This window comes from Erinaceus europaeus, chromosome 1, assembly GCF_950295315.1.
Source record: "Erinaceus europaeus chromosome 1, mEriEur2.1, whole genome shotgun sequence".
In the NCBI taxonomy this organism is placed as follows: domain Eukaryota; kingdom Metazoa; phylum Chordata; class Mammalia; order Eulipotyphla; family Erinaceidae; genus Erinaceus; species Erinaceus europaeus.
The window spans coordinates 120,261,288-120,273,751 of NC_080162.1; the positions used below are offsets into that span (position 1 = coordinate 120,261,288).

At 39.2% G+C, this 12,464-nt stretch overlaps 1 protein-coding gene across 1 annotated transcript in view; it reads left to right on the forward strand.

Annotated features, from left to right (window-relative positions):
- DERL1 (derlin 1) overlaps positions 1-12,172 on the forward strand; it is a 37,405-nt gene extending 25,233 nt beyond the window's left edge. The window contains exons 6-8 of the mRNA XM_007520805.3: positions 1,621-1,673; positions 5,578-5,688; positions 9,913-12,172. Of these exons, the coding sequence (XP_007520867.1) occupies positions 1,621-1,673; positions 5,578-5,688; positions 9,913-10,051 (303 nt within the window). The 3' untranslated portion in view covers positions 10,052-12,172. The remainder of the gene's footprint in view (positions 1-1,620; positions 1,674-5,577; positions 5,689-9,912) is intronic.
- Positions 12,173-12,464: the final 292 nt, after the last annotated feature.

Here is a 12,464-nt window from a genome sequence, read left to right on the forward strand (position 1 = left end):
GCAGTGCTGCAGGTGTCTCTCTGTCTCTCATCCTCTCTATCCCCCTATCCCTCTTGATTTTTGGCTATCTCTGTCCAATAAATAAATAAAGATGATGATGATAATAATAATCTAATAATAGTAAGCCAGCATGGCAATAAAATAGTCTTTAAAAAAAAAAAAGGAAAAATTCAAAATGGCTGCTAGGAGCTGTGGGTTCGTAGTGTAGGCACTGAGCCCCAGTGATGACCCTAAAGGGAACAATCTGATCTTGTCATCACCCTGATACAACTTTATGCACTAGAGCAACAGTTTATTGTTTGCCATCTGCCAACATGTCTCTTAATGACTTCTCTCAAGTAAATCTACCTTTCTTAATTTAATTTGGGACTAAATTTATTTCCTTAGTTATATACTTGATGTCAGTTCCTGCTTTTGAACTTCTGCAGCGCTTTGTATTTCTCATAGTACATTCTATCCTCAAGGTTTTTTTTTTTTTTTTTTTTTTAAATGTATAACCCTTTCTTTACTACTTCGTGACATTCTGTTCATCTCCCTTAGCACTTGGCATGAGATTTTGAATCTGATAACTCAAATGCTCAAATATTTACTTCATCAGAACTTTCTTATTTGGAGGAGCTTTACTTGTTCAAGACTACAGTGTATAGTGAAATAAAAATTCAAGTAATAATGTGTATATAAAATAAAACCCTGGAAGGTGAGAGTATTTTTAGCTCATTGGTCACAATTTGCTAGTTGAATTCTTTTTAAAAAAATATCCCCTTTTGTTGCCCTTATTTTATTGTTGTACTCATTATTATTATTGTTGTTGTTGTTGGATAGGACAGAGAGAAATGGAGAGATGAGGGGGAGACAAGAGAGAGGGAGAGAAATATAGACACCTAGGGAGTCGGGCTGTAGCGCAGCGGGTTAAGCGCAGGTGGTGCAAAGGACCGGCATAAGGATCCCGGTTCGAACCCTGGCTCCCCACCTGCAGGGGAGTCGCTTCACAGGCGGTGAAGCAGGTCTGCAGGTGTCTATCTTTCTCTCCCCCTCTCTGTCTTCCCCTCTTCTCTCTGTTTCTCTCTGTCCTATCCAACAACGACAACAACAATAATAACTACAACAATAAAACAACAAGGGCAACAAAAGGGAATAAATAAATAAAATAAAATATTAAAAAAAAAAAAGACACCTGCAGACCTGCTTCACCCCTTGTGAAGCGATTCCCCTGCAGGTGGAGAGCTGGGGGCTCAAATGGGGATCCTTATGTGGGTCTTTGCACTTTGTGCCACCTGCACCTAACCTACTGCACTACCACCCGACTCCCGCTAGTTGAATTCTTAATGTCATTACATTATGAGCCATGTTTTTATATGACACCCACATACTTCCTGAAGCTGTTCATGTTAATTTTCCAGATGTGTGATACATCTGTACCAGGGGCAAAAGGGGCAAAGAGTTTGTATCTCTAGTTCCTAACATATGAAAAAGTATAATTTAAATGTTTTAAGTACAAGAGGAATCATGCTAGATTGAACTGAAGAATTTGTAGTCATGTTGCAAATAAAGCTTTTGCCAGTACACTTTACTTATTCCAGTTCTAGCTGGTTATTCATGTTTGTGCTTATTTTTTCCTAGGCCTGTTACTTGCCTTGGGTTATCCTTGGATTCAACTATATCATTGGAGGCTCGTAAGTTAGATTTTTTTAACAGCCTTGTTATTATCTCCCTTAAAAAATCTTTATAAAACGTAGAATCTCAGCATTAATGAATTGGGGCCTTATACTGCTGAAATCATTTAATTTAGATGTAGCTGAGTAAATGACACGCCTACTTTAAGTACCTTTAGCAATGAATGGTTGCCTTTCTTTTGTTAGCTCATCATTAATACTCCATATGGATTCCTGAATTCAGTGTCAAGATTGAGCAAACTTAATTTATACCTAAGCAGACTTCTTTAAAACTGTAAAAAAAAATCACTATGCTTTCTGTTTATTTATTTATTTTTCTTTTCTTTTTTTTAAAATTTATTTATTGGGGAATTAATGTTTTACATTCAACAGTAAATACAATAGTTTGTACATGCATAACATTCCCCAGTTTCCCATATAACAATACAACCCCCACTAGGTCCTCTGTCATTCTTCATGGACCTGTATTCTCCCCACCCACCCACCCCAGTCTTTTACTTTGGTGCAATACGCCAATTCCATTTCAGGTTCTACTTGTTTTTTTTTGTTTTTTTTTCTGATCTTGTTTTTCAACTTCTGCCTGAGAGTGAGATCATCCCATATTCATCCTTCTGCTTCTGACTTATTTCACTTAACATGAATTTTTCAAGGTCCATCCAAGATTGACTGAAAACGGTGAAGTCACCATTTTTTTTACAGCTGAGTAGTATTCCATTGTGTATATATATCACAACTTACTCAGCCACTCATCTGTTGTTGGACACCTGGGCTGCTTCCAGGTTTTGGCTATTACAAATTGTGCTGCCAAGAACATATGTGTACACAGATCTTTTTGGATGGATGTGTTGGGTTCCTTAGGATATATCCCCAGGAGAAGAATTACAGGATCATAGGGTAGGTCCATTTCTAGCCTTCTGAGAGTTTTCCAGACTGTTCTCCACAGAGGTTGGACCAATTGACATTCCCACCAGCAGTGTAGGAGGGTTTCTTTGACCCCACACCCCCTCCAGCATTTGCTGCTGTTACCTTTTCTGATGTATGACATTCTCACAGGAGTGAAGTGGTATCTCATTGTTGTCTTTATTTGCATTTCTCTGACAATCAGAGACTTGGAGCATTTTTTCATGTGTTTCTCGGCCTTTTGGATCTCTTCTGTGGCGAATATTCTGTCCAAGTCCTCCCCCCATTTTTGGATGGGAGTATTTGTTGTCTTGTTGTTGAGTCTGGCAAGCTCTTTATATAAGTTGGTTATTAAACTCTTGTGTGATGTATGGCATGTAAAGATCTTCTCCCATTCTGTGAGGGGTCTCTTGGTTTGGGTAGTGGTTTATTTTGCTGTGCAGAAGCTTTTTAGTTTGATGTAGTCCCATAGGTTTATACTTGCCTTAGTCTTCTTTGTAATTGGATTCGTTTCATTGAAGATGTCTTTAAAATTTATGCGGAAAAGAGTTCTGCCAATATTTTCCTCTCTAAGTATCTGATCGTGGTCTAACATCCAAGTCCTTGATCCACTTGGAATTTACTTTTGTATTTGGTGAAATACAGTGATTCAGTTTCATTCTTCTGCATGTTTCAACCCATTGTTTCCAACACCATTTGTTGAAGAGACTCTGGTTTCCCCATTTAATAGTCTGAGCCCCTTTGTCAAAGATTAGGTGTCCATAGGTGTGGGGGCTCACTTCTGGGCTCTCAATTCTATTCCACTGGTCAGTGTGTCTGTTCATGTTCCAGTACCAAGCAGTTTTGATGACAATGGCCCTATAATACAGTTTGAGATCTGGGAGTGTGATGCCTCCGGTTCTGTTCTTTTTTCTCAAGATTGTTTTGGCAATTCTAGGTCTTTTCTGGTTCCAGATAAACATTTGTAGCATTTGTTCTATTCTCCTAAAAAAATGTGCTTGGGATCTTGATGGGGAAAGCATTAAATTTGTATATGGCTCTGGGTAGTATATTCATTTTGATGATGTTAATTCTTCCAACCCATGAACATGGAATATCTTTCCATTTTCTTTTCTTTTTTTAAATATTTATTTATTCCCTTTCATTGCCCTTGTTTTATTTTTATAGTTATTATTGATGTTGTTGTTGTTGAATAGGACAGAGAGAAATGAAGAGAGGAGGGGAAGACAGAGAGGGAGAAAGATAGACACCTGCAGACCTGCTTCACCGCTTGTGAAGTGACTTCCCTGCAGGTGAGGAGCCAGGGGCTTGAACCTGGAACCGGGATCCTTATGTACCAGGGTTAGGGGAGATGGTATAGTGGTTATACAGAAAGACTTTAGTACTTGAGGCTCCACAGTCTTAGGTTTAGTACCCTGCACCACTGCAAGGCAAAGCTGAACAATGCTCTGGTAAAAAAAAAAAAGGTGTCCGGAATCAAACTTAGGGTCTCACATATTTGAGTTGATGTTATGGCACTGACATTCTTCTGCATCCCGTCACCCATTTTGTCTTTCTGTTTATTTATTTATTGTTGGATAGAGACAGAGAAAAATTGAGAGGGGAGTGGGAGATAGAGAGGAAGAGAGACAGAGACACACCTGCAGCCTGCTTCACTACTTGTGAAGCTTTCCCCTGCAGGTGAGGATGAGGGGCTAGAACCTGGGCCCTTGTGCACTGTAGTGTGTGTGTGTGCTCAACTAGGTGCACCACCACCTGGCCTCCTTGCTTTCTGTTCTTACTTACAGAATGCCTTAAAAACTGCTCACCCCTCACAGAAGTGCAGATTGTCAAATGGGAAATAACTTTGTAGGTAGTTTGGTAGCATAGACAATTTTGGCTACATTCAAATTGCTAGTCTGGAATTAGAACTAAGACCTTGGAAAATCACCAGTGTATCCAGTCAACCTGAACTACCATTTACTATTATACCATTTACTTATTATACTAAAGATATGCTTTTAAAAAGATACTTATTAATGACAGGAGGAGAGACAGAGAGAGCAAGCAAGCACCAGACATCACTCTGGTACTGCTCTGTCTGCTGGGCATTGAACTTAGGATCTCATACTTGAGAGTCCAGTTGTTTATCCACTGTGTCACCTCCCAGACCACCTGAAAATATCTTAATAGGTTTTTGTACTGTTAAAATACATGTGATGTATTTGCTGTCTGTAGTCCTGACTGGTGCTGCAAGTCAATATGGAGAAATTAATGAATCACACGGACAGACTCTATTTAGAGCATAGCAAGTTTTGGATTTGGTAAAACAAACAAACAAATAAACAAAACAAAACTGCCCCAACACCCAGAAGTCTGGAGTAGCTACAGATGTTGATTTGTCCCTGAAAGAATCATGTTGCAGGCGGAGAGGGGAGGATAATAATAAGAAGGGATCTGTGAGACCTTGAAGTGACCTGCATGTAAGCCGTGGGGAGACTGAAGGACATGGGTGTTGTTTTAGGGTCACAAAGTGAAGGCCAGTCTTTCTAAGCCATCTCTGTGAGTGCAAAGGGTGAGGGAGAAGTGCTCAGCGTCTCCAGAAGTGGTAATGCAGGCCTTTATTATCACCTTCCCCCTAACCCTCATGCTGCTTTTCTCACTAACATTCCTATTTGTCCATGTTTTTCAAGTGTAGCGTTCATGACTGAAAATATTAAAAAATTTGCTTTGCCAACAAGGGCAACAAAAAGGAAATAAAAATAAATAAATAAATATTTTTTAAAAATTTGCTTTGCAACTTCCCTAACTTTTGAGGCAGGTAATAGAAAAAAAAAAAACCAATATTTTGAAGATGGGCTAGTGCTTGGAAAGAGAGGTCCAGTGTGCTGTGGCCCTTGAAGAGCACAGACCTCATTGGCTCAGTAGGACTAATTTCTCTCCTAGGGTGCATTGGCCACTGAGATTACAGACTCATGGTAGAGTTTACTGATCAAATGTCTTAAGTTTGACTCTCTGTTTGCAGGGTGATCAATGAGCTGATTGGAAATCTTGTTGGACATCTTTACTTCTTCCTAATGTTCAGATACCCGATGGACTTGGGAGGAAGAAATTTTCTGTCCACACCTCAGTTTTTGTAAGTGTCCCCCACCCCCACAGACACATATTCCTTCTAGCAGTTATTTTATGACCATGTTCTTATGTATCTTTCTGAAAATTTGTGAGGGGTAGATAGGATTTAACCTTTCTCTTTGAATTGTGGTCTGGCAAATGATTGGCCCTGGTCACTCAGAAGCCAGGGATGTAGATTCAGGTGTCACAGGCAGGCTTTTTGTGTCAGCTCTGCTGGGTCACTGTCACCTGTGTGCAGCTCCAGCTTGCATGAGTCAGGATGACAGGCTATGTTCTCAGAGCACAAGTTTTAGTCAACGCCTGGCGGGAGGGTTCTGTGTGTGATAAATTGGCTCATTGATCAGCAATTTTGAACATTTAAATCTTTATTTATCTAGGTGTTACCTAGTGTATATGGTTCATTAAGTTCATCAGTGAAAATCCAATTCTACCCTTCACCATACATACTTCTCCCTTCCCTTTTGATAACTGCTAACTCATCTTAAAGACTAAAGCTTGGTTTTGAAATTTAAACATCTTTTTTTTTTTTTTAAAGATTTTATTTATTAGCGATAAAGATAGGAAGAGAGAGAGAAAGAACCAGACATCACTCTGGTACATGTGCTGCCGGGGACTGAACTTGGGACCTCATGCTTGAGAGTCAGTGCTTTATCTACTGCGCCACCTCCCAGACCACTTTTAGCATTTTTTAGATTAAATTTTTTAGGACTTTTCAGAGTTAATGAGACACTTGAGTTAGTTTAGTCCCAGTACCCTGGGAGTTTGTGCTTGCTCTTTCTGTTTTTAAGGGTTTATTTTAATTTTATTTTTTTAATATATATTTTAAAGATTTTATTTATTAATGAGAAACATAGGAGGAGAGAGAAAGAGCCAGACATCATTCTGGTACATGTGCTGCCGGGGACTGAACTCAGGACCTCATGCTTGAGAATCCACTGCTTTATCCACTGCGCCACCTCCTACTGTTTTTAAGGGTTTATTACAGTGAGAACATCAAGAGCACAGTTCTGATTTGGGAAATGTTTACTTGAGTCTGGCGCCTTAGACCACTCAGCCATCCTGACACACTGCACAGTTTCGATTTGGAAGATGGAATAAGGTGGGGGTCTCAGTACCCTCATTTATTACTCTTAATACATGGAAAGTTATTAAGCAAGTCTCTGGGCTTTGCTTTGCACCATTCGAGTTGTGGGAAGCTCTGTGTCACAGGACTGCAGTAGGCTGTGTATATACTTGGGAACTCTATGCACAGTATTTGAAAGGAAGTCCTAAACCTTGCTTCTAAAGCTGGGACTAGGGCAGGCTTTTATAAGCGTATAGAGATACTGACTTGTTTAGGCCCATTCTGTCAGAAAAGCAAAATGGCATTGAAGAAGGGCCCAGTGAAATCACCCATCTGAGTGTCCCAGCCTACCTGACCGTCACACCTAATTTCCAGTCAGGATACACAACAGTTACTTGCATTTAAAAGTTTAAAAATAAACAACCAAAAAAACAAAATAAAACAAACAAAACCTTTCAGATTTTGCTCACTTTAATGTTTTGTGGATTGTTGTTTTCCTTTATATTTATTTATTAAATAGAGATTGAGAGAAATTGAGATGAAAGGGGGAGACAGAGGGAGGCTGACCGAGAGATCATTGCTTAACTGCTTCACCACTCCTGAAGTTTCCCCTTGCAGTTGTGCAGCAGGGGCTTTTACGTGCATCCTTGTGCATTGTAACATGTCTGATCTACCTGCTCACCTGATTGTCATTTTTCAAATGGGTCGGTGTAGGCAGTAAAACTTATAGTTCCCCTTCCCCAGTAGTTTGGAGCTTACTTAACTCTTGTTAAAAGATTTTGTGTGGGGTCAGGAGGTGGCGCACCTGGTTGAGTGCACATGTTATAGTGCGCAAGGACCCAGGTTCAAGCCCCTGGTCTCCATCTGCAGGGGGAAAGCTTCACAAGTGGTGAAGAAGGGCTGCAGGTGTCTCTCTGTCTCTCTCCTGCTCTATCTTTCCCTCCTCTCCCAATTTCTCTCTGTCTCTATCCAATAATAAATAAGATGAAATAAATAAAGATTTCGTGTAATTTTACTTTTATTAAAACTTTAAAAAATTGAAGTAAATTCTTTTATAACATCATTATTAATCACCATCTGTATGTATTTTATTAAATGCACCACTAATGGGGGTAGATTTTTAAAAAACTACTGTTGTAAAATATAGAAACAGAAGTGCACGATTTTCTTTTTGCCCTTTTAAGAGCATATAAAGAAAATTGTTTCACAGGCTGGGGGTATGGATTGACCTACCAATGCCCATGTCCAGCAGAGAAGCAATTACAGAAGCCAGAACTCCTATCTTCTGCATCCCATAAAGAATTTTGGTCCATGTGCAAAGGATCCTGGTTCGAGCTCCCAGCTTCCCATCTGCAGGGGGGTCGATTTACAAATGGTGGAGCAGCTCTGCAGGTGTCTGTTTTCTCTCTTACTCATCCCTCTCAATTTCTCTCAGTTCTATCAAAAAAAAAAAAAAAAAAAGAGCCCCAGGAGATCCTTAGTGCAGGCATTGAGCCCTGGAGGCAAAAATAAAATTAAAAAATAAAAAGAATTTGTCCATACCCCCTAGAGAGAGAGAAATAGTTGGGGAAGATGATCAGAGGGCTCTGAACTCCAGTTCCATCAGGGCCTGGAGAGAGAAGAGGAAAGAAGGAAGGACATTCGGAAGTAAAAATAGGTATAGGCTGACTTGGAAAGGAAGAGAAGGCAAGACTATAGAAAAAAAAAGGGGGGGGAATATATATAAATATAGACAGTTAAAGAAACAATAATTAATCCATATCTGTGACCTTGGGTGAACTGCAGTTTCCAATGGGGAGAATGGGGACAGAGAACTCTGGTGGTGGGAAAGGTATGGAATTAGACTCTTGTTATCTCATAATTGTATAAATCAATATTAAATCACTAAGAGAAAAGAAAAGAAAAAAAATAAAAGAAAATGTTCCAGAGTATGGGAGATAGCATACTAATTTTGCAAAAAGACTCGAGCTTACGCTCCAAAGTCCCAGATTCAGTTGCTCTGGTGTGTGTTTCTGTCTCTGTCTCTCTCAATAAAAAAAGTGCTTTAAAAAGAAGAAAATGTTTCTCTTCTGAGCCTCCAGTTGCTTTCAGGCTAAAATAAAGTAGCCTTTCTAGTTTCTAATTACTGCAGGACATAGTAGCAGCAGGTTGGGGATTTTACTTTAGGTTTATCAAGTTAAGTGGCAGATACCTCAATTCAGAAAGCAAAACATCAAACAAAACTTGATGCTTTGGAGGGGAGCCAATAGTTATTTTACTTTTTAAATGGTTACATTTTGAGTTAATGACTTGGAGATATTTCTCAGTTGTGGGTAATACAGCATACACAATTCTAGCATCAACAGCACACTGCAGCCTGCCTTCCTTTCAAGTTTCCTATGTTAGTGGAAGCCCTTCTGTTACAATTTTGTATAAAGATCAGATGACAAAATGTAGCTCCTTGTGAGAGCAGTTAACTGCTTTGAAATTACCATAAATTTTTGTTGATTATGTATAATTGGGTGTCTTTTCATACTAATTACTTGCATTTAATTTTACTCTCCACTTAAACAGTGGAGATGGCTTTCATATTGTCTTACTGTAAAAAACAAACCAGGATAGCCCTAGTATTGCATTTTTTAAGTGTTTTGTTTGCTATATTGGGGTGTTAGAAAAGTCATGATGTATTTTTTATTTTTCCACAGAAAAACAGAAAAATATCATAACTTTTCCAACAACCCAATATATTTAGATGTTGAGAAACTAGTGCTTGGAAATGCATTTCAGTTTATTTATTAAAATATTTTTAATAAAAAATTTTATTATTTATGTATCTATTTTGATAGGAGATAAATTGAGAAGGGAGAGGAGGAGGGAGGGAGGGAGGGAGGGAGGGAGGGAGAGAGTGAGAGAGAGAGAGAGAGAGAGATCTTTAGTACTGCTTCATCACTTGTGAAGCTGCCTCCTGCAGATGGGGACTTAAACCTGGGTTTAAAATTTAAAAATCATGATAAAAAGAGTGCTAAATAGGCCGAGCTGGAGAAGACATTAGTCCTAGCATTCCATTGGCCACAGGCTAGTACAGAGTATTGTGACAGAAGAAAGAGGTGTACCCCATGTTTAGGTAACTGAGTGAAAGTGACTTTGCTGTTTTCTCTCCTTTGATTATGCTCCCCTGTGTTCTAGGTACCGGTGGCTGCCCAGCAGGAGAGGAGGGGTGTCAGGATTTGGTGTGCCCCCTGCAAGCATGAGGCGAGCTGCTGATCAGAATGGCGGTGGAGGGAGACACAACTGGGGACAGGGCTTTCGACTTGGGGACCAGTAAAGGAGTGGCTTCTGACCTGCCCACCTGCCGCTCTGCTCAGATGAAGTTCCCTCCCAGTGCTGGGTGCGCTTAACATCCAAATTCTAGCTAATGCTGCTGGACCCGACCCACACTGAATGTAGTTTTTCAGTACAAGACACACTTTAAAAAAAAAAAAATCCTGAAGAAAAATATAAGTGTTCCTCAAGTTTCATGATTCTCATTCAAGTCCTTACTACTATGAAGAACAAATAGCAACTGTGCAAATTCAGAAATGACTCTATCTCTCGGTGTCTTCTCTTTTCCATCTTGAATAATGGGTGTTCTCAGAGCACCAAGTTGGGCATCTGGGGTGGAGTCACAATACTGTTTTTAAAGGGACTCTTACCTCTTACACTCTTTCTTTCTCTCCTGCATACTCACACACCCTCCTACTTTTCCCAGTCCCCAAGTTCGCATCTAGGGGAGGTTGACCATGAAATGAATTTGCCCTTGACAAGGGCTCTTATTTATTGACTTTTGCCAAGGCTTGATCACAAAGAACTTGTTCACACCATTTCCCCTCCTGCCCCCCCCCTTTGGTGACAGAACTCTAGTTATAGAGGAGAAGACTAGAGCAGTGAGTGAAGAACTTTCTCAGCTTTAGAAATTGGCTGTGATCTGACATCCACTGCAACCTTTTGCCACCTCTTCAGATATTTTTTATTTAAAAAAAACACCACTGAATCAGTGAGACTACAGATAGGAATAAACCTGACATGAGGTCTGTTCTGGGTAGTTTTTTTTGTTTTATTTTTTTCTCTCTAAGTGATCAAAACCATAGTGGAGTTGCATCTTATCCAAGAGTTAGGTTTGTATCTTTCAGGAAGGTTCTACTGGCTGTGTATATACCCAGAGGGGTTGAGTTGTGTGGTTCCAGAGACTTGCAAATCTCACTTGCCACAGACTGGTGTTCTCTTTCAGAGACACTTGGCATTGATTTCATTCCATCTTCTTCCTGGGTTTTTGTTGTGCAGAGCAGGGGTGGGGAAGTTGAAATCGTCAGGTTTTTTTTTCCCTTCCTTTCCTCCCTTATTTGAATGGCCATATGCTTCAATAGATGATGAGGGAAGTGCAGCTCCTCTGCATGTAGATCATTTTTAATGACTGAGGCCAGTCTTGAGGCCAGTCACTTAATTTTGAGTTGTAGCAGCTTTAGAATAACTTAGGTGTGAGGGTCTTGATTATTTTGAGCCATGAATGTACACCAGACCAGCCTAAATGCTCACATTTTACTATGTGGGCTTTTTCCTTTAGAGGACGACTTGCCACCAAATAGAGATTTTTGGAGGCTATGGTATTATACACAGTTTTTCTTTTTTTTTTTCTTTTTAATTCTCAATGTAGACTGGGTAGGAGCAGTGTTGAGTTGCTGTCACACTTTGAGTTAGATAAAAGGACTTTGAGCATTTTGATCAGTTTGTTTTCAGGAAATAATATGCTTTAATATATGACACTTTTTTGCCCTGCCCTTAAAGTGTGATGGGTGCCATCTTAGGAAGGGGTGACTTGGAACTAGCTCACTTTAAATAAAGTTTTGTGTACCATATTTGATTTATACAACAAAATAGGAAGTGGAAGAATCTGAACCTTTTCTGTCATATGTTCCGCTGTTGACCTGTGGCGACAATAAAAACGGACTTGTAAAATTTTAGAAGCCATCATACTGTTATGTTGTATGTGTACTTGTCTAGGAGTGGAAACTTGTGTAAGAGGCTTCTTGTGGTAAGTGAGGGAGAGTCTCTTACATCCACTTAGTAACTCAGTTACCAATTGCAGTTATTTTTCTAAAGATTGCAAATATTCAAAAGTCTTCAGTTCAAGGTAAAATGGTGATTAGGTTTATTTTTATTTTTTTTATTTTTATTTTTTTAAAGAAACTGAAAATGTTGTTAATCATGTCTGTATATTACTTCACTTTATGGAATGACTTTAGCCCACTAGACTATTCGATATTTGACTTGATCAGTAAGACACGACAGTGGGTTCTCTTTATGAATAAAAACTATTTTGCGTAGAGAAATTCCTTTTTTGTAACCAGTTCTTTTTATTGGTAAAAAATATAAATTAAAATGTGTAACTCTTGTTACACATCTGTGCTAAGTTTCTGTATCCCTGCTGTGCTGCCTTTTTAAATATGAAAGTGACATAACTGGTCATCTCTTGGACACTTAGGAGAGTCCATTATTGCTGTTATATGACATAAAAAGTATTGTGCCTATTTCTGTTCTTCTGTCTGAGACTGTTATCTCAGAATTTCTGGGCTTTAATTTTAATAAAGCAGGATGTTTTCAAACATTGGGCTAGGGCATTTACAAAATATATAAAATTGGCTGAAATTAATTTTTTTGTAAGGAGTTCAGAGGAACAGTCTGATTAGTGTGCCTTAGGGCAT